This window comes from Aythya ferina, assembly GCF_964211825.1.
Source record: "Aythya ferina genome assembly, chromosome: 2".
Classification (NCBI taxonomy): domain Eukaryota; kingdom Metazoa; phylum Chordata; class Aves; order Anseriformes; family Anatidae; genus Aythya; species Aythya ferina.
This window is the reverse complement of record NC_140297.1, coordinates 21,070,559-21,091,697: the sequence shown is the minus strand read 5'-3', so window position 1 is coordinate 21,091,697 and position 21,139 is coordinate 21,070,559. Positions and strand designations below refer to the sequence as shown.

Here is a 21,139-nt window from a genome sequence, read left to right as displayed (position 1 = left end):
ATGTTATTGATTTTATGCATTATCTTTGGTGAGGTTCCAAGTAGTGATGTCTACTGATATCTTAGACCTGAAAAAAAGTGTTGAAGTACACATTTTATGATTTCTTTTTAAGAGACAAAGATAGGGCTTTCTTTACAAGACTGTATTTCTCTTAGAAGTTTTTGAGAGAAATTAATTTCTCCTGGACACCGCATCATGTTTTGAAATCTTATAATTTTGTGGAACCGGAAACAGTATCATTCAGCCTTCTGAATGTGTTCCTTATCTTATCTTATAACAGAATTTCTGAGCACATCTGAGCATTGACTATTTCACATTTGCATAAAATAACTGTCTTTTGTAGAGTACTTTTCTGCCTTATAAAGTTTGACTTCCCTTTCTTGAAGGCATATTTCAGAAAACCCTTGTTTTCAGCTATGTGAATCTTCACTTAGAAATAATCTGATGGCTTCCATGTTTGTCTTAATTTGAGTGTTTTCAAATATAAAACGTACTGTAATGTAACAATATAATGAATATCTTTATATGCAAGAATATTCTTTAGTGTGAATTTCAATTTTGTGTCCAAAGCCTGTTAAACAGTGTAGTAAAAAGATGAAGTGCTACTGTTTTTTATTAATAGAATTGAAAATTAGTAATAAAGATGGAGGTCACCTAGTCATGAAACATGAGCAGAAAGCATGGGAATTAATTTCCCAGACTGAACATCAAAGCATGAGGTTACACTGCTGTACAATATATGCAGTAATAAAAAGAATATCATCTACTCCCCATGCTAAAATATTTTCATACATGTAAAATAGAAAATAGGTATCACTGTTCACCTTTATCTCATGCAAAACCATACCTTAAGTCTATCAACATCTTAGAGTTATTTAAGATGGAAGTGTTGACAGAATCTCAGTTGGAAACATCCAAAACATGGCTGATTATGTATAAATGTTTATAGGCAGGTATGTCTGTCTATTTGTTGAACTGATGCCTGTTATTATTAGCCAATATTTCCTGCTATAGATCTGTTTTTCAGTTGCTTATAACTGTTCTAAAATTTAACTGATTTATAAAATTGTTTTAAATTATCTTGGGAAATACTAGATCAACCAGGTCACTTTTAACACAGTAGGACAAAAATTAATTTTACCTGTGTTAAAAAAATCTCAAAACCTTTTATTTCAGAAGCTCCAATACTCCCATACACTTAATAATCTAGCAAGGTTTTGAAATTTGTGAGCTGAAATGTATTCCAGTTATGTGCTCCTGGATATTTTTATTAAAATAATGAGAAACCATGACCAAGTTCCTATAAGCATTAGTAGAAGCCTCAGTTAATGCATGCCAAGCTTTGTATCTGGATTACTTAAAGACTTGGCTCCTGCTGGACAAGGTCCAGCGATGATGCTGAGCAGAATCTGCCCCCAGTGGATTGGATCAGGGCAGAAAAACACAATGAAACAGGAAGGTACTTGTGTTCAAGCTTTCATTATCTACTGTGCTGTGCAGAATGGAGCAAAAAGATGTTTAATTTAAAGGTGTTCAACTGAAGGAGTAGGGAGAAAGAAAAGCTTGTGAGAGACTGTTACAGAAAAGGTTGGAGTTACCGAGTAGAAGCTAGGAAGGTTGAAGCTGCTGGTGAAGCACTCCTAGGGGCTGTGCTCCAGACTTGGGGGAAACCATGGGAAGAGCAAAACCAGTCAGGAAGAAAGCCAGAAAGGGAAATGATGATGGCGGGGTAGTGGATTGGGAGGAAAACTAAGATGGGATAAAATAACTGGAGTCAGAAAATAGAACTGTTTTTGTAAGTCAGTGGGAAAACCTTTGTGCAAGGGCAAAAAAAAAAAAAAAAAAGGAAAGAAAATAAAAAACAGAAAAAATACAAGGAGTGTTACAGTCTGTTCCCTTGCTTGCTGCAATGTACATCAAGGTAGAATTAGAATCAGAATCCAAAAGTATCATTGTAGCCTGTCTTTAGGTGGCCTGTTCTAGCAGTGGTTCACAAAGAATATGACAGCATATCACTGCTGTGAGTGCTTAGCTGACTCAGGTAGCAGAGGTGAGTGGCAATCTCATACCAAACAGTGGAATTTTTATTTTCAGTTTACGTGATGAATCTGCTATACTTGTAAGTCACCAAAAATCCATTACAAGAACATTATTAGATTTTCAAATTAAGCTTGTGCAAAATAAAGCTTAGGAAGCAATAGTATAAAGGTTAACTATTCAGCTTAATACCACAACTTATGTACTCTGCAGTTTAGTCTTTGGTTGTGTGTTTATGGTCTAGTTTTCCATCAGTTCTCTGCCTTAGTTTTTCTTATTTTCTGAAAAATGTATAAATTTGTAATGGGAAACCGGAACTGCTCAGAAACAAGTCAGCAACTGTTTCACTTCCTATTAAGTTTGCATAATACATAGGGCAAAAAACTTCAGGAAGGCAAAGGAAGTTCTCTAAAAGTACAATAGGGCATTTTCAATTTAAGTTTATGGCAGGCCAGAAAATACTGATTTGAACAAAAACACTTGTGGCGGTATATCTGCTAGTTTTGACAGAGAAGATTTGTTGGAACCAAAATAAGGTAAAATTATTTTCATAAAGAGGAATATTCATCATCACCCATCTTCTACATTCAAAGCAGCTCATACCCCAGTAATTAAAACATTTTTGAGCTATACAACACCCAGAGTCAAGCTTCTGCTGCATCTGGTGTGGAAGAGGGATCACAATTTCAGTGTTAAGTATACTGAGCACTGATCTCTCTCTTTTTGTTCAGCAGACGTTGATTCTCTGTTCAAAAATGGGACTGCTCCAGTGGGAGAGGTCTGCTGCCTACAACCCAGTAGTCTATAAGCTACAGCACAATGTGCCATGAGCATCTGTTTTGAATTTCAGCAGCCTGCACTCCTCACCCAGGGCCTACAAGTAGCTGGCAGTGGCATCTTGTAAAGCTCACCAAGGGAGCTCAGAGCATTCTGTGCTTGCATCATGGTGACCAACCATGCCTAGAGCCAGGCTTGGTGCTGATGGAGCCTGGAGGAAGGTGCAGGGGAAGGGGCATCCCCTTGGTCCCCTTCCTGACGGGCCCCTTTGCTGCACCAATGGCAATTCGGGCTCACCAAGTCGGAGGTGAGATGCAGTGTACAAGGAGTGGAAAGGCAGGCTCTTTTTTGACCAAACTAGCAGTAGTGGCTCATACTGTTTCTGATACAGAGTTTCTCATATGGCATTGGACTAGTTGTTTACGGGCTCTTTATAGATGGCAATTCCCACCACCACCCCTGTACCTTTCTGCATTCCTCAAGCATGATTTATAGAGGTACTAAGTATTGTGGCTACAACTGAGATTTGGGCTTTGAACACATCAAAAGATAATGTGTGTCATCAAAATCAGCATTTTACACGGTAGCATACTGATTTTAAAAATGCAGATGGAAACCAGGCAGTATTTTATGAGCTGCTGGAGCTACTGTTGGGTACCTTGCCAAATACCAGGTTTACGATGCTTTGTTCCCCAGAAGTCCTCTTACTTTAGACTCTTTCCCTGCAGTCATTCAGCTGGGGAGATATTCTTTTCATGCCCTACCTAGCTCAAAGAAGTTTTCTCTTCTCTCAGGTCAGTACTGATGTCATGTGCTGACAGTACACAGTAGCATCAGGAATGTCCTGAGTCTTAGTACTGACTTTTAAAAGAAGCTTCAAGGTTATGTTCTATTTTGGAAGAAAGAATCCCCAGAACTCAGAGTTTCCTGTAGGATGGCTTCCATCTTCCTAGTTTGAAATTAATTTTTAATATAGTAATTGCTCTGAAGAATCAGGTACTGTATTTCCAAAATTGAACCCCACTCCCCGCCCCTGAAATGAGTGATAATATGGTTATTTTCTGACATCCAATTTTATATCTGGAAAATAGAAATAATTCCAGTTTTTCACTGAACTGGGATGCTTTATTGGATTTTATTGGAGCAGTGAAATACCACCACAGTAAGTTCCATAAGCTAGCTCACAAACAAGTTATTCTTTCAATTTTCAGAGAAGTGTTTGAACAATGTGCTCTAAATGAGACATGTAACACACATTTGACGATGAAGGTGAAGTAAATGATTCAATAGCTGCTTATCAGTTGACGGTGTATGGAGTTGTGTGCTGGTTAAGACAGTAGCCTTACAGAAATGTTACTATGTGTTCTTGAGAATGTTGTCTTATATTACAGACCACAAAAGGTTTTATTTAAGACAGCTATCTTGTCATTTCCTAACTTCTAAGTGTTAGCTTTGCAGCCAATACATATGCAACACATATTAATATGTATATATATGCTCTGTACCAGTATGTATTACTAAAAGTATCTCAGTAAATATATTATTAAAAACATCAGTCATAAATAAATCATTAAGTCAGGACTCAGGTTACCTTAGTTCTTTTCTAGCATCTACTACAGGTCTGCTGATGGGTTCTGGGAAGTAAGTTTTTTCACCTATATTTTCCCTTTTGAATTATAAGAATAATAGGGCTGTTTTTTTTTTTTTTCCAAGTTACCTCAAGAAAAAGAATTTTTGCAAACACTGTATTTGTGGCTGTTTTAGTTCAGTACATCTACAATGACTTAATTCTGGTCTGATGTATAGAAATAATATTTATTGCAATGAAATTTGATCTTGCTAATGAAGAAAGAGTTGGGATGGGCTTGCTCTGAATGGGGGCTGCTGGCTCCATGGCTATGGGACAAGAGGCATGAGTTGCTCTTGGTCTCCTCCTTGAACAGCCAGCAGTGCATGAATTGAAACCCATGTGCCTATTTCCACATCCAGTATAATTTAAAAATGTCTTTGTATTATGGCAAATGCAGCTTCCCCAGAACTGCTCTGTGTTCATTCAGATCCCTTCCAGTTTCAATGGGAAATGTTCGCTTTCTCACCCACCTTCATGTAGCTCAACAGTTAAGTTGACTAATTTTTGGCTAAATTATGCTCACATTTGTGAGCAGCTGTTGTAACTGCAGCAGAGAAGGCTATTTTGTAGACCTTTGAAAATATATCCTTTTTTTTTTAATGTAAGTATTATTTTAATATATGGCTCTTGTTCTAGAAATGAATGAGTATGGTACAGAGGTAATGTGCTTAATACATCAATACCAAATACAGTTGCCTGATAATTCAATGAGCACCTCTTCCCGTATCCCTCAGTATAGGTTTGCAGTATGGTGCATATTGTTCATAAATGTTCATAGCACAGTAAACAGCTGAGTGAGTTGCCACTATTTGGAACCGATTTAATAAATAAAACAATTAATTTCAAGGAGGCATACACAAACAACATGGTAATGAGGAGTAGGAATTAGCATGAGGAACCGTCTTCACAGGATTATAGGGAAGTCTCAATGGACTTAATTGACACCTGTTGACTGAAAGTTTGCTTCTATAAAGTAATCAGGTAAAAATACACCTGAGGATTTGATTCATTGGAAACCAAGGCTACCGTTAAATATTTATGATTCTCTGAGTATTCTATTGTAAAGTTAATGTCTCCAAGAATCTTATTAAAATATAGTGACTGACTCAAAGATTTAGTAGGAAAGTACAGTTTTATTCCTCTCCTATATAAATGCTTGTTCTGTACGTTAAAGGGAAATGTTTGCTTGTCAATACTGCTATCTGTGTAACATGTGAAATGCTAGAATTAAATTTAAGGAAAGGGCAATTGGTTCATTTCTTTAAAAGAACATAAAAAAATCTATTATTTTTAAAAAGACTTTACTCTCTAAGCAGGTACAGTAGATGGTTAAATCTCATTCACCTGAAAAGCAGTCCCAATTGGCTTAGTTAAATTTCCATATGTGTACATGCCATTTGCAGAACTGCTGAACCAGCTTTGTGTTTTTGCTGCATTTCTTTGTCAAAATGGTCCGAACCTTTTTCTTCTTGTTTCTGTGTATGTTACACTTGTTATAACCTTGCCTCATGCTGTATGCTTTGTACAAGAACCTGATTGTCTTGGCTTTTTCCATTCTTTGCTTCATTAATGCTCTCCCTTTCCAGATGTTTTGGGTATGTATACAAGCTTGCAAATTACTTTTCCTGCTGTTTTGTGTTCAATGCTTTATTGTACCTCACAAAACCACTTGTGTTTCTAGTAAGTGACTCACTGATAGACAAAAGCCAGTGCTGTACTGTGTTGCTAAATTTGTTTTTGTTTTATCCAAAAATCCTTCATTAAGCAATTCTAAAAATAAAAATGAGATTGACAAGTAAACACTTAAAGATTAGGTTTTCCACTATAAATTTCTAAGGTGTCTGTACCTAATCTGCATATTCTAACACGCATACGTGAATGCTGATCTAAGATGTCATTGTGTGTATAGTAAATAGATTGCAGTCCAAAGGCTGTAAATCTGTTTATTTACTATTGTACCTAACCGTATGCACATATGCCATAAGGCATTATTATATGCACCTAGTTTGCATGTTCACTAGAGTGTGTCCTTTGGAAATTTGTCTCAAGACAAATATAAAGCTCCCATTCACATCATTTCATTGATATTGCAGAGTTTTGTCTTCTGGAAATGAAACATAAATGCTTGAAGAAATAGTAATGGATTATCAGTGCAAATTTCAGCCTTGTATTTTTAGTTTCTTGATGTATATGAAAAAAAAAAACAACAGTTCAATGTTTGAAACTATGGTTACAGTTTACACACACCTTATGTATATATGATAATATTGTTACATATTCTGTTTGATGATTTAATGACAGGTGTTGTATATATATGATGTTTCTAGTAAATACTGCCCTGATAATAGTGGGGTTGGGAGGGAAGCCTAAAAGAGTGCTAGTTAAACCTCAGAAGACTCCTTCCCTACTTACAGAGGACATGGAACACAAATGCAAAAATTTGTCTAAGGGTGTATTAGTCTAAGGGAATCTAATATAGTTCAAAGAAAAAAAAAAAAGTGTTCAATTTGTTAAGGAAAATTTTGTTTGTCTCTTTATAATGTATCTTAAAAATAGCTGGGATGAAGGTCTAGAAGTATCAGTTGAAGGCATTAAATCCTCAGATTTGGTAAAGTAATATGCTAAACCACAAGCTGCTTTGAGCCAGAAGAAGCCACGAGCCTTTGGGTTATCCTGGGGACAGGGCTACACTTCTTTTAACAGAGGGGTGGGAAAGAGTGGCATGAAGACCCTACACTTGTTATAATTTATATGTCTGAACATATAAAATGTTATATTATATGCCTTATATGTCTGAACATGCTCATCCATCCTTCTGGGCCAGCCCTGTTGTTTTTTTTTTGCTTTGTTTTAACATTTAATATCAGTGTTTCTCTAATGAATTCTCCAGTTAGTTTTGTGACAGAACTTTGATGCTCACTTTTCCGCTATTCTAACTTACAAATGCTTTTCTTGATACAGTGTTGGCAAAGTATTTTAATGAAATTTTCTGCATGCTTCCAAAGGACATATGAGAAAAAAAAATCTTGATTTCTGTAAATTAGAGAGAGCTCTCAGCAGTATGTCACTGTATTTGCGTATGGTATTGCATTGAAATACGTATGATTGATAACTGTAGTGAAACAAAGCATGTTTTGGAGACAAAGCAGAGACAAATGCAAGAATATTTTTAAGGTCATAGGTATGTCTGTAATAACTAAGGTACCTGGATAGGTGAATTAAATATTTTTAATAATCTATTTGTTTGCTTCCCTGAAAACTTTTCACACCAGGAGTTTATATTGATCCAGTATTTTTTCTTTGTCCTAGGCTTATGGAACTGGTAAAAAGTTGGTGTCTGTGCCCAAGAGTAAGGGTTTAGGTTGTTCTACCAGAATGCAAAGAAGTCTGGGTTTCCTTTCTGTTCATCTCTGCTAACAGAGATATTAGCTCATAACTCCCATCCCCATGACAGGGCTATGATCACCTTTATGAAGGTTGTCAGTCGCTCCTGCTGAGTCTTATGCACTTCGCATAATAATTTAACTTTCCCTGGAGAAAGGACTGGAATCCAGGTCCTCCCACTCTAAGCATCAGGCTACTATGTTGGTATCTCTCCCACTCAGTGAATGCATAAATTTTTTAAGAGCAGTATAGCATCAGCAGAGGAGATTGAATAGCCATCAGTGGGGTGGCTCCCTATCCTATATGGGAGGAAGACTGTATGTTTTTATTTATGTCTATTCTGAATAAAACAACAAACCTAGGGACCACTTACTTAGTGTCTATGGACCATATCTGTAAGCCAAGTAATGAGGCATGGTGCAGAAGTATCCAAGTTAGTGGCAGCCTGATACGGCCACATCTATCATGATCAGCGAGGAGACACTTGCTTGGTCTCCTGAGCAAAATAATTGTTGGACTGGTTCCTTGCAGTCTTTACTACCCATGTACTCACTAACAGAGTGTAGGGGAGCTTAGTGATGGGTACACAGCCCCTTCTGAGCACCTGCAGTTGTGCTAGAGTCATTTCCATGCAGCTTTCCCCTGTGTTCAGTGTGCTGTGTCCATTTATCTTTCTGCTGCCATCTACTGATTTCAAGCTCCTTTGTTCATAGGCCGCTAAACTTTACTTCCAGTTCAATCTTGGCAAAAGAATCATCATTCCATGAATGCTTTTGTTCATGCTGAGCCTCAGCAAACAGAAAGCAGAAAGCCCCATTTTCCTGCAGCACCTCGCCTGGTGGCTTCCCAGATGTGAGCGTCCAGCGAAGCAGTAGCAGACGCCCGGTCTTGCTGCTGCTCCTCTCCCTTCTGCCTTGGGCCTTGCAGCGACTCTGGCTCTTGAGCATGAGTAATGCACACTGCCACTTCCCTGAAGTATAGTCATCCACCTTCCCACTCCCCCCCCTTTTTTATGAAACATGCTGGTGGTTAAGGACTTAGTGGACACCAGGGAAATGTAACTGTATTCACAAAAAATTCTTTTATGTCAGAAGTCACATTAAAACACCTGTAGTCCAAGTATCTTCTGTCCCATTGCCTGAAGACTCAGCTAGAGTGGTTATTCCCTCTTACTTGCTTACATTCCCATCTAAGACTTTTTCCTTCTTAGCTGGCTATGCTAAGGGGGCATAGAAGCTGCCTAGCCTTGCTACCAGTATGGGGCAGGAGATCGAGGGGAAATGGGTGGTGAAAGATATTCATGGAGATGGGAAGCTGCTAACCTATTACAGTGCTGCTGAAGATTCCACACTGTCACTGTTCTTTGGTCTCAGCTCTCTATTTTAACTACCAGTGACATTTATGTTTCATGAAAATTAGTCTTTGCTTACTTTGGTCAAAAGTCAGAGAGAAAATCTGTGTTAAGTATCTTGTTGGGAAGGAATCTTCAGAGGTACAGAATTTGCGTTCTGAGAGATGTGACAAAAGAAAGATGGAAAATAAAAAAAGCTAAAAAGAGAAGCTATTAGTACTTTAGTAGTTGCAGCCATCTTACATGTAGTGAAAAGGTGGAATACAAGGAAGATTTTAAGAAAAATGCAGGCATTTCCAGAAGCTGGAGAAGTACTCCAAGGGACAGGTGATCAGGACCTATTTGGCAACACTCTTAGCATTTTTTTCATCCATTCTTGGTTTGAGAGGTTGAAGCACAACATGTTAGTTCAGCAGCCATGCAGTGTAGGTCCTTGAACTTTTCTTTTGTACCGGAGTTGAGAAATATAAATACTGAAGTGCTCTTTAGTTGATGGAGAAGATATCTCTCCACCTCAAGACTCAGGTGGAAACTGTTAGTTCATAGGACCACAGTTACCTGCAATTATTGCCCTGAGTATGCTTCACAAAAGAAGATAGTGAGGCATCCTCTGCCCTAGCAAAGGGTTGATTCAAAAAGTATAGCAGGAAATCTAGTATACAGGGATGTATCCAACTGACAGAAAATTGCTTCCAGCAGTGTAGCAAATGCTACTTCTCCAGCCAAAATTATGATACAATGGAAAAAGGCTGGATTTTGCTGGTACAATTTGTCTTGAACAAGTGTTTTCAGCAGTCTGGAATGGTCTTAAAAATGATGCATTAGTTGTTATTATTATATTGACTGAAGTGTTGAGCCTGGTTTGAAATTGCAGGAAGGCAATTCAAACTCATCATCAGAACAGTATGACAAATTGTCTCTGATCTATTTATTCTAGTTGCCACTTGGACTTTAATTAAGGATAGACTATTGACTATCGTCTACTAAATCACAGAGACAATGGTATTGAATCATTCCAACAATATTTATATGCAATGAAGTTGCGGAAAATGTTACCGTGAGTGTGCCAAGAACCATCAGAAGTCCTGTCTTCAAAAATGTTGGCCTCATTCAGACAGCAGCTGGGCCATAGTGCTTTTATTGACAAGCAGGAAAGCAAGCAACAATGCTGTCTGTACCAGAACACCACGCACATCTCACAATCTTCTCTGCTGTAACAGACTGATGGGCATATACACAGCTACAACTGCAGATGGATGGAGGTGATCTCTAACAGATCCAATACAATGTAAACCTCCTCCAGCAGAGAACATCATATATAGATTTTTTGGTGGCCATTCAAGTTACTATTTAGTTTATAAAACAATCATAGTAGTCATCTATTGACTTGGAGCAAAAGACTCAGCTAAATGGAGACTAGCTGATCTTTCTTGGAAAATTTGCAATCTTATCATGCTGCCTACTTTATTCAGTTTCTGTTCTAAGACAAAAAAATAATCTCCTAATGCCCTTGAAAGGGACATCTGTCTTTGGAGAGAGAGATGCTTCTTTTGTGAATGGCTCTTCAGGTAGCCAGACCAGGTAGGTTGTATTTTCCAGCAAATAATGTTTGTCACCAGCACAATAGATAGCATGCTGATAGTGTAGTTTAAATAAAATCTCTAATAAGTAAGTATTTGATAGCTCTTGCTGACATTGTCTGTCGAGTATCTTCTAATATTTACTTTAAATTATATAGGTATCAAATATGGTTTTGGTTCATGGAGTGTGCACAGTCTTATAAGGAGAACCCATATGAATTACAATCTTGTTGGGCTCACATAGACATGTGAAAATCACCCAACTTGTTTAATTTCTTAGCAGACATACGAAGATAGAAGTAGAGATATGGCAAGAGTTGAGCAGGAAGATGTCATTCCATTTCAAGAATTATTTTGCTATTTAATCATTTAGTTTTGTTTCCGTTGGAAATTAAGCCAGTTTCTACATCACTTGTGAAAGTGGACACAGTACATCTGCCATGGAGAGGTTTCCCCTGGAAGCTACTCCCATAAGGCAGGGTGCTAGGGAGCTGGAAGCATGAGTTAGTAGAAGACAAGATGATTTTCTGTGAGAAAATCACCTTTCCAGAAATCATAGGGTTGTGAAGTTGATACTGTAGTACAAGTTACATTATTGATTTATTTGTTCTTAAAAGTGTTTTACATGTGCTAACCAAATATTTAATCTGGCACCATACGGAGGCCAGTATGTGAAGGAAACCCTGTTTTCTGGAGCTTTGGTAAGTTGAAGTAAATGGAAAAAGAGAAGCTTCTGCTGACATAGACATCTCAGTACAACTTACAGCTTATCCTGGGTGCTCCAGTTTGAGCAAATTTATTGCTGTGTGGAATTAATGCCTGAAATGAAATTATGTACATGTAGAGAATGAATGGCATAGGGATTGGCATGTGTACAGCAGGTGTACTTACCCCATTTTTTCCTGTGTACATGCGTAGGGTCATACAGGAACATGTTAACAGTGTCTCTCCAGGTTGGAATCACACAAAGTGGTGGAGGCTGAGAGGGCAGGGAGTACCCCTTCCCTCAAAGGAAGCAAACTGGGCAAAACGCTCTGGCTAATGGTGCCATAGCGTTTCCCTAGTGTGCCAGTGACATGGGCGGTTAATGGCTACTGCCACTCTCCTCATGCCTCGGTGGAGCAACACATCAACCTACCCCAGTTTTTACATTTCTTACTACTAACTGCCTTTTAACATTTCCATAACTCTAATTCTCTACTTATCTGCAGCTGAAGTTCAAAGTGAAATTGAGAGGATTTTTGAATTAGCAAGGACACTGCAGTTGGTAGTGCTTGATGCTGATACCATTAATCACCCAGCACAACTGAGCAAAACCTCTCTGGCGCCCATTATAGTATACGTAAAGATTTCTTCTCCTAAGGTAAATATTTTTTTCTGTTATTTGTGCTGTGTTCTTTTTGTTTTGCATCATTAAATGCAGATGGTCATATGTCCTTACTAAAGTTCAAAGAGTTATATGTTGCTATTACTTTCCTTTGAATACTATTAATCAACAAATATCTTAAGTGTTGGGTTACCAAAAACCATTTTGGAAAAGATGCTGTAGCTCCAATCTGTTTGTAGTTTGGGATCATGCTGTATGTGTTCATCTGTCCTTTAGTATCAACCACGTAAGTAGTGCTTACAGTTTGTTCAATCAAAATAATAAAGAAAGGAAAGAAAGATTTTAACATACTGAGTATCAGAATGATTGGTGAACTCTTAACACCTCCTGGTTATGTACTTTCATTCTCCAAAAAAACCTACACAGACCTTGTGAAGAGGTACTTGGAAGAGAAGATCAAATGGTTGGAAGATGGAAGAGGAAAGCAATTAAAGAGTTTCAAATTAGAGACAGACAATAGACACAGCAGAGGAGAACAGGAAGGGAACTTTTTACTGTTGATAACAGAAAATTAAATGCTGGGGAGTATGTGAACATTAGCTTGTCCTACATATAAGCAGCATGAGAGATGCTCCTGAAGCCAGCAAATGAAGAATTTGATCTGCTCAAGTGGACAGCTAAAAGCATGAACATTTTGAGTGGCTATAGATGTACATTAAGTCCAAAGCTCTTCACAGGCCACTGACTGAAAAAAACTTTCTAAAAATTAGTGGGAGAAGGATCAAACCTTTTTCTTCTTGTCTCCTCTACCAACATACTTTTGTTAATGTCTTATTTTCCACAGGTTTTACAGAGGTTAATAAAATCTCGAGGGAAATCTCAGGCCAAACACCTTAATGTTCAGATGGTGGCAGCTGATAAACTGGCACAGTGTCCTCCTGTGAGTTATGTTAATTTATGTCTTGTTCAGTTGAGAACATCTGATTCCTGTTCAAAGGTGCCTTTACTTTCAGGCATTTAATTATGTAATTTCTGTAATTTCTAGGAATGTTTGCCCCCTTCTGGCCATATTTCACTATTGCTTTTTTTGCAGAATGCCTCCTGTCTGGGTTCTTCACAAGGGTACAGGGAAAGAAAAACACTCATTGTCATAGTTACTTGGATGTGTGCTGAACACATACACTGCTAGAACAAAACGAGTTTTTGTTTTACCTTTTCCTTTTTTTTTTTTTTTTTTTGGGTGGTGGTGGTGATGGTATTTGTCTGAAAATGGACTAATGATCTCTCTTGATGACTGTGCAGTTTAGGATAAGGCAGGTGGTAGCTCTCTGTGCATATGTTACCACAGCTCATCACTGCTTATGTTCTTGGTCACAATTTAGGCAAAGACGTTTGGGGTACCATGTAGCTGAGAAGCTCTATGGTTCTTCTGTTGATGTGCATTTATGCAAATTCTCTCAACTTCCACATATAAAGTGAAGGTGATGAGACCCCAGATGTGTGCAAAATGTGGCAAGCATTGTTATCTGCATACTCAGCTCCCAAGAGTATGTTAAGAACACAGAATATTCAATTCAATTGAAGTCCAGTTCAATTGCAGATGTGGAAATTTCATCATTTAAGTTCAAGCACCTCCGTTAAGAGACTAATCTCCTCAGCTCTTCAAGAAGGCAACGAACAATGCTAGAAACATGCATAAGGTCTCAGAGATGCTTTCAGGAGAACTTCCGTCTCCCTGACCAAGGAGGAAACCCTCCTCCTAACTGTAGATGGTTGTAACTAATCTTACACATAATATTTGCATGGAACTTGGAAACTAGATGCTCTTTCTTAATCCTGTTTATTACTATTATAAGTTATTTGTCTCAGTTTGCCTTCATTTTGACTGAGTTATTCTAGGTGTGGAGGTTGAATTCTTTTTCTTCACGTTCCATTTTGTTCCAGTAGCTTTGAAGCTTTAATATTCAATAATAAAATTATTTAATATTATAAAATTCAATTAATATTTTTTTCTGAATATTTGAGTTTTAAAATTTGTTCAAGCAGCTTTTTCCCATCTTTATTGACTATTGGTGCTACTAAGTGGAAGTCACGAGGAATTGCTTTGGCAAGTATAACGTTAGCAGTATTTATGATTGCTGTCCTTTGTATCACCTGCACAAAAAAAAAAAAAAAAAAAAAAGTAAAATATCTTAACACAAGTGTTATAAATGTGGTTCATTTTTGATGAATGGAGAGTGTGATAATCAATGTCTCTAGCTGATCTCCCTTAATCAGGTGGTTATTCTCACTAAAACCTTTCCTTTATTAGGAAATGTTTGATGTAATTCTTGATGAGAACCAGCTGGAAGATGCTTGTGAGCACCTTGCTGACTATTTGGAAGCCTACTGGAAGGCCACACATCCACCTAGCAGCAATCCTCCTAACCAGCTTCTCACTCGCACACTTGCAACAGCTACTCTTCCTATTAGTCCAGGTCCAAATATTAATTTACAGGTACAGTTTTTATGTAATCTCTTCTTTTTTTTTCCCTGTCAACTTCCCCTTCCAAAGCACAGTGTTGGTCTGATACTAGAATATGCTGAATACGTCTTACAGCTGGTGATAGAGTAAGTAGTTTTTCAGAAGACAGTTGCCCATTTTTTGTATAAAAGACAAACACAAACACATTATGGTTACCACTGCTATATTCACAGTAGCATGTGTTAGCATATTGACTAGTGGGCTGTTTTTGATGCCAAAGGCTAAGCAAACTTGATTGAAAACATATTGTGATTTGTAGTGGAATACTTAAGGTTTCATTGTGCCCAGAACGCCACTGTGCCTGTAACGTGTACCAGCCACAAGCATTTTTATAACTGGTTGTATGGAATCTAGTCATAGTAATGAAACTGGGCTAATGCTATGCATTTTCCTGCCTCTGGTAAATCTCTAACTGATAGGCACGCTATCTCTACTAGGCAAATTCCAGCCCCAGAGGCCCTCCGTGACAAACTGGCTTAAGTACAGAGCAGATCCACAAAGGGTAGGGGGAATCTGTGCTTATCAGTTGTACAGTTGTAGAGGTTGAAAATGGCTAACTGAGTTAGTGACGTCTCAAGGTCAAGGTGGCCCTCCCAGTGTTTCGTTTGCTCTTTTATTCGTTGGCCATTGCTATGAAAAGTACCTATTTCCTTCAAGCCAAACTCTGATATAAAAACAGAGTCCTGCCACATATTGCACAGACAGACCTCGAGAGGCAGTCTTCTCTGAACCCACAAGCTGCAAGCTGGGAAATTCATTTTTTTCTCACCTCTGCACTGACCTGCCTGTTGTTATTGAACATAGTGTCCTCTCTCTTCTCTCTTCACTTTTGCTTTATTTAATCATATCAAGATATTCAGCATAAAGAGAGCCTTTCCTCTGTATATGTGTTGCGTGACTTGAAATGAGGACTTTAAAGATGCTACTTCATTATAAACAGTGAGTGACACCTTGAGGTCGAGATTACAGTGGAGATTAAAATGCATCTGTTCCAGCTCTAGGAATGTCTTATTATATCTGAATTTCCACCTAAGTAACAAATTTACACCAAAATTGTGTACCTATATATTAGAATTCATGACTTTGGCTAAGAAAAATACGTCCTTTTAGAAAATGAAGGAACAAAAAAAGTCTCTGCACCCAAGCTGATATGCTGAACATTTGTTTTTTAAATCGCTCTTTGTTGTTATGGTCTTGCAAAACAATTGTGTGTGTGTGTTGAAGAATTTATTTCCCATTAGAAGGCCACAGACTTAACAGGTTCTCTCTTTCATGAGGAATATTGCTTTACCAACCTTACAGGGTATCTCCTTCTGCTTTCAGAAGCAGTTGCAAGAAAAGAGAGACTGTAAGCTGTAGCTCATTTCTGCCTTTTTTTCTGTCCTCAGAGCTGAAACACCCTGAAAAAATTGTGAGCTGGAAGAATTTCTGAGTATGAAATTCAGTGTCATTGTGTGCAGACTTGCTAGATAAACTTCCTTTGCTTTGTAGATCTGTTAATTATTTTGCTCAAGATTTTTATCTTTTGGGTGTGGATTTATAATTCACTTACTCATAATATTAACCACCTGCCCTGGAGGAGTTATACAGAGGTTAATAACACCTTTTTGAATGTTGTGTTATCTGTATCTCCTTACAAATTAACAACTTTTTATTTTAAAGACTAAAAACAAGAGTGTACTTGTAGCTTCACGGTTTGTTAATCCAAAAGGCCTGTTAATCCAAAAGTGTGGAGCAATGGGGGTCCCTTGTGGAATGTAGAACTTAATGTTCCTTTTGTTTCATTTTCCTATGACACACCTTCAGCTGACATCTCAAACCTGCCTATGTCAAGGTCTTGGAATAGAGTGGGTTTACAGTAGCTGAAACCATTCTCTCAATAATGTTGAGACCCTCTAGTAGGAGAATTTAAAGTGTGTGCCTTGTACTATTTTTATGAACTGTTCTAGAGAGAAAAACCTTGCCACCAGCCATTTGGACTGGTAGGCCCATATCTGCACTGGAAAGCATTCTCCTCTGGGTCCAATGTGGCACCCCTTTGCCATGAGACGTAATTGTTTTTTGTATTTTTGATAGACCCAGGTCTATATTGTAATGACAGATTTGTGTTGCCAGCTGCCAGAGTGGTATTTTTGTAGCACAATGCTGACAGTGTGCGTTGCATGGCATGAGGTGCTTGAGGAATGCGCTGGTAAACACCATATCCCACCTGCCTATCTGATGGGCTGCACTTTGGAGCCAAGTGTCCTGATAACTGACGTCTGTTCTCAGATTTCCTTTTGTAGGGAAATAGCTGGCGAATTCCAAAAAGGAGACTGGGATCAAGCACATGGTGTAGGTGATTAGGGGCCCTCCAGATGGAAATAGAGAACAAGTCTAATTGAGTGTGTGGACACAGACTTTTCTCTCTCATTTCAACGCTGCTTAGGCTTCTTTTCAAGAACCCCTACTTCTTTGCAATTACAACCTGAATAATGAAACGAGTTTGTCTCAAACTTTCTCCATTTTAGATGAAAACCTTATGAGATTGGGCCATGAAATTTCTGCACTGCAAAATCTAATCCAGTTCAGAGCCCTAATTTGTCTGTGAACCACAAAGCCAGATCTTAATCCATACTCAAACTGTACCAGCTCAGTGTCCCTGTAATACTTAGTTTCAATGAATTTGCTTATAAATGCCAGTAGCCCCAACACTATTCTGCACTTGCAGGGTAATAAGAGTATTGGTTCTAAATGTATTGACTGTGCTCCTGCTCACAGCTCATTACAGCAGAGGAGTTGCATCTGAGTTTCTAAACCAGCATTCTCTTCAAAGCAGGTTCAGATCTTGCATTTGTTCTCAAACCACAGCAATGACAGATTTTATTAGTCACAGTTGTATAGAGGTGCCTACATATTCGGCATTTGGCCATATGAGAATTAAAGGGTTTTCATGTGTGTATCCAGTTTGTGTGTCTTAAAAAGTCATGGTTACAAACTAATAAAAATGTGTTTACACATCCAAAGCAGACATTGCTTTACTCTTTAGCCTTTCACTTGATTCCATTTATAGTTCACCTCCACAGAATCAATTCAATTCACCTTGAACACATCTACTAATGTTTACAATTACTACGTTCTTTTTCCAGCAAATCGCAATCATCCTGGTAATCATAAAAACAAGAACAAAAAACCTGTATCACCATTTCTGGTACCTTGTTCTCATATATGCTATTTGTTTCAAATGAGGAACACATGGAGCAGCGCAGTTAGTTACTGGGAAGTTTATAGTACAAAATACTGTCTGAGAAATGTCAAATATGTCAAATTTCTGATTTGAAATATGTTGCTTTTGATAAAATCGTGATAAAATACAGTTTTTTTCCTGTCCAATTTCCTGTAATTTTACTTGTTGGGTTGCTAGGAAACCCACCTGCCAGAATCTGTGGCTGAAGGACAACATTTCTTCCTTCTACCAGCTCTTTTCCACAACATACAAAAACAGAAAATACGTCTGTGAGCTGCCTTAGAGGCAATCTTATTTTCAGAGATACGAACATACGAGGACAAACTTTAGACTAACTTTGGTAACTACAGTACAGTCTCACAAACAAATGACTGTATAACTCCGTTAAAACCAACTTTTAATTTTGTGCCAGTAGCAATGATTTTGTCTTGAAGTTCTTAAGCTAATGTGAGAAGGGTAATTCAATTTCACCATAAACTATTTAAGATTTGGCAATTAAACTTGAAAAACCTTTGGCTGTGGTTTGGGAATAAAAGTGGGTTAATATAATGAAACCCCAAATTGAGTTAAATAATGCCACTTGTTCATTTTGCAGTGATTTCAAAGCATTATGCTGGCGAAGAGTAGGTTTGATATTACCTGGTAATTTTTATTTTATTTTTTTAATAGCAGTGGTGTGTTAGGAAGTTCTTTAGGTGATAATACCACTGTCCTTCTGCTTTCCTTGGCAATGGTTTGTATTTTTGGACTCTTAAAATTATGAAGTTAATGTTTTAATTTTTCATTACTATGAGGAAATCAAATTATTGCTGAGAAAAACGGGAGGTCAGTGATACTATTAGTATCATAATACAAACTTTATTGATTCCAAATCCGATTGCATTTGTATCTTAAAAAAAAAAAAAAAAAAAAAAGAGAGAGAGAGAGAAAGAAGCTACTACAAAAGAGCCAAGGTTTTGTACTTTGGTTCTCTTCCGGAGTCTCCTAAGCCCTTTGTAATCGCTTTCCCTTAGTGTCTGTTTCCAAGCAGGCATTTGTAAACTCTAAACTGATATGTGCCCTCTCCTGGCATGATGTGTCTTTAATTTTTCTGCAGTTTGTCCTGCTTCTGCATGCTCTCTTTTTGTCTGGATAGCAATTACAGCTAACTGACACAGTCAAAACACAGGTGACGAGTCAGTGTCACAGACACTGCGTGCCACCCTCCTTTCTGATTAGAGTGAAAAGAATTGTTTGTATTATAATACTGAATTTTCAGTAAAAGTTGAATTCAAATGTTTTTCTTTTATAGTTTAGATCCAAAGTGGAGTGTTGTGTACTTAAATTTCATTTGTTTCTTGATGCTTTCTAGTTTAATATGGTATTGGGGAAAGTTTTAAAATGTATACTCATGTATGTGAACTCATTGGTGGTTGTGACAGCAGGGATCTCAAGGAGACCAGAGGAATGACCATTCAGTCCCTGAACGCAGCGGTTCACAAATTGAAGAGGAAGCACGGGTTGAACCCATCAAGAAATCCCAGCATCGCTCTTCAACCCAACACCATAACCATCGCAGTGGTGTTAGAGGCCTTTCTAGGCAAGAAACTTTTGACTCAGAAACACAAGATAGCAGAGATTCAGCTTACATAGAGCCAAAGGAGGACTACTCACACGAGCATGGTGACCACTATGATTCTCACAGGGATCACAATCACAGAGACGAGTCCCATGGGAGCAGTGATCACAGACATAGAGAATCAAGGCATCGCTCAAAGGAGAGGGACCGGGAGCAGGACCACAATGAATGCAACAAACAACGTAGTCGTCATAAATCGAGGGACCAATATTGTGACAAGGATGGAGAAGTGATATCTAAAAAACGTAACGACGCGGGAGAATGGAACAGGGATGTTTACATCCGTCAGTAACTTTTGCCTCTGGCACTCTTGTGTTTCTTTGAAGTCTTGTAACAATGCCCCTTGAAAATATCTTTGGGTTGTTCATTGCAGAACATATGGTATCCTTCTGTATGCTGATTTGTATTGCTGTTGCTTGCATAGCAATAGCATGAAATAGAATATTCATATACTTATTTTTTTGGTTAGTGCTATATGAATTAGCGTAGTACAACTGCAGAGTTCCTGATGTTGTACTATGCTGTTTTTCAAGCTGTTTTTTGGTAGCTGCCACTTGAACAGTATCTGTTGCCATCAAGGTGTTGTTAGTGTTTTTTAAAAAAGAAAAAGGTACATTTGATGTTAAATAACTTCCCGTGTATTCAGCAAGCAAGAATCAGCACATAAAAATCTAAAACTTTTTGTCTGCTCTGATTTTTAATTTGTAATGCACTTGATTTGCATATTGATTTAAAAGCCACTGTCTGTTGCTTGTACCTCTGGTGGTCTCCATTTGAGGACGGAATTCAGTCTTGCCTTACACACAGGGGATCATAAAGTCAAAATCAATTTTCTATGTATTGGTACTGTGTACTGTATATACAGTTTATAAATGTTCTTTCTGCCGACACCTTCTTACTATATAAGTTTGATCACACTGTTTTAGAGTCCTAATGCCAAGTCAGCAGATTTGCTTTTGAATTACTGGCAACTGGAACTAGCCTCATTTAGGAAATCTGTAACAGTGTTCAATCTAAATACTTTTTTCTTCTGTAGCAGAAAGCTTATACTTCTGTAAATACAAATGAGTGCTTGAGACAGAGGATCTAACCAATTCTTATACGTTATGCTGTCCTTGCAAACCCAACTTTGCATTTTAAATTTTTGGTAAAGATAACTAATTTACCGCTATATATATAATTCTTCTCCGTACAGGTCACAAAATTGCAATGGACACTACCTATTTTTTGTTCTGTTTTCAGAATAATAGAGAGCACACGTGATGGAGGTGTGTATGTGATTGGGTGGACAATGGATGGACAAATGTGTGCATGTGCACATCAGGCAGCAAAGTGTGAAAATCTACTGAAGAAAACAAAGGTTACTCAAAAGCCCAATGTGTTTGTTTCTTCACTCTATTGTTGATTTAAAAATCCAAATTGCAGTCAGGGAATATGAGGGAGTTTACTGACCCAGGTAATTGAGAAAGCATAAATCTGCTGGCTCTTGTTCAGACTTCAAGAGAGTAAAAACAGGCAAATGTTACTGTGAGTGTTTCACTGGAAATGTAAAATCTTTGTGTTTTAGAGTATTTGTTTTAGTAAGAAAAGTTTACACAGCTTGTGGAGAATTATTTTGTTGGAAAATAAATTTTTGTAGCTTCTCCACTTTTTCTACACTTGCCAATTCCTCTGCATTCCCACTT

General features: G+C 37.8%; 1 protein-coding gene across 10 annotated transcripts in view; it reads left to right on the top strand.

The window, feature by feature from the left end:
• The window catches only part of CACNB2 (calcium voltage-gated channel auxiliary subunit beta 2), a 242,140-nt gene extending 221,039 nt beyond the window's left edge, over positions 1-21,101 (top strand). For 5 of the 10 annotated variants that reach the window (XM_084511420.1, XM_084511418.1, XM_084511424.1 and 2 more), the window contains 4 exons: positions 11,971-12,122; positions 12,931-13,026; positions 14,398-14,583; positions 19,261-21,101. In XM_084511420.1, the coding sequence (XP_084367546.1) occupies positions 11,971-12,122; positions 12,931-13,026; positions 14,398-14,583; positions 19,261-19,746 (920 nt within the window). In that variant the 3' untranslated portion in view covers positions 19,747-21,101. Of the gene's footprint in view, positions 1-11,970; positions 12,123-12,930; positions 13,027-14,397; positions 14,584-19,257 lie in introns of all 10 variants that reach the window. The other 5 variants (XM_084511419.1, XM_084511416.1, XM_084511423.1 and 2 more) reach the window with 1 other exon arrangement.
• Positions 21,102-21,139: the final 38 nt, after the last annotated feature.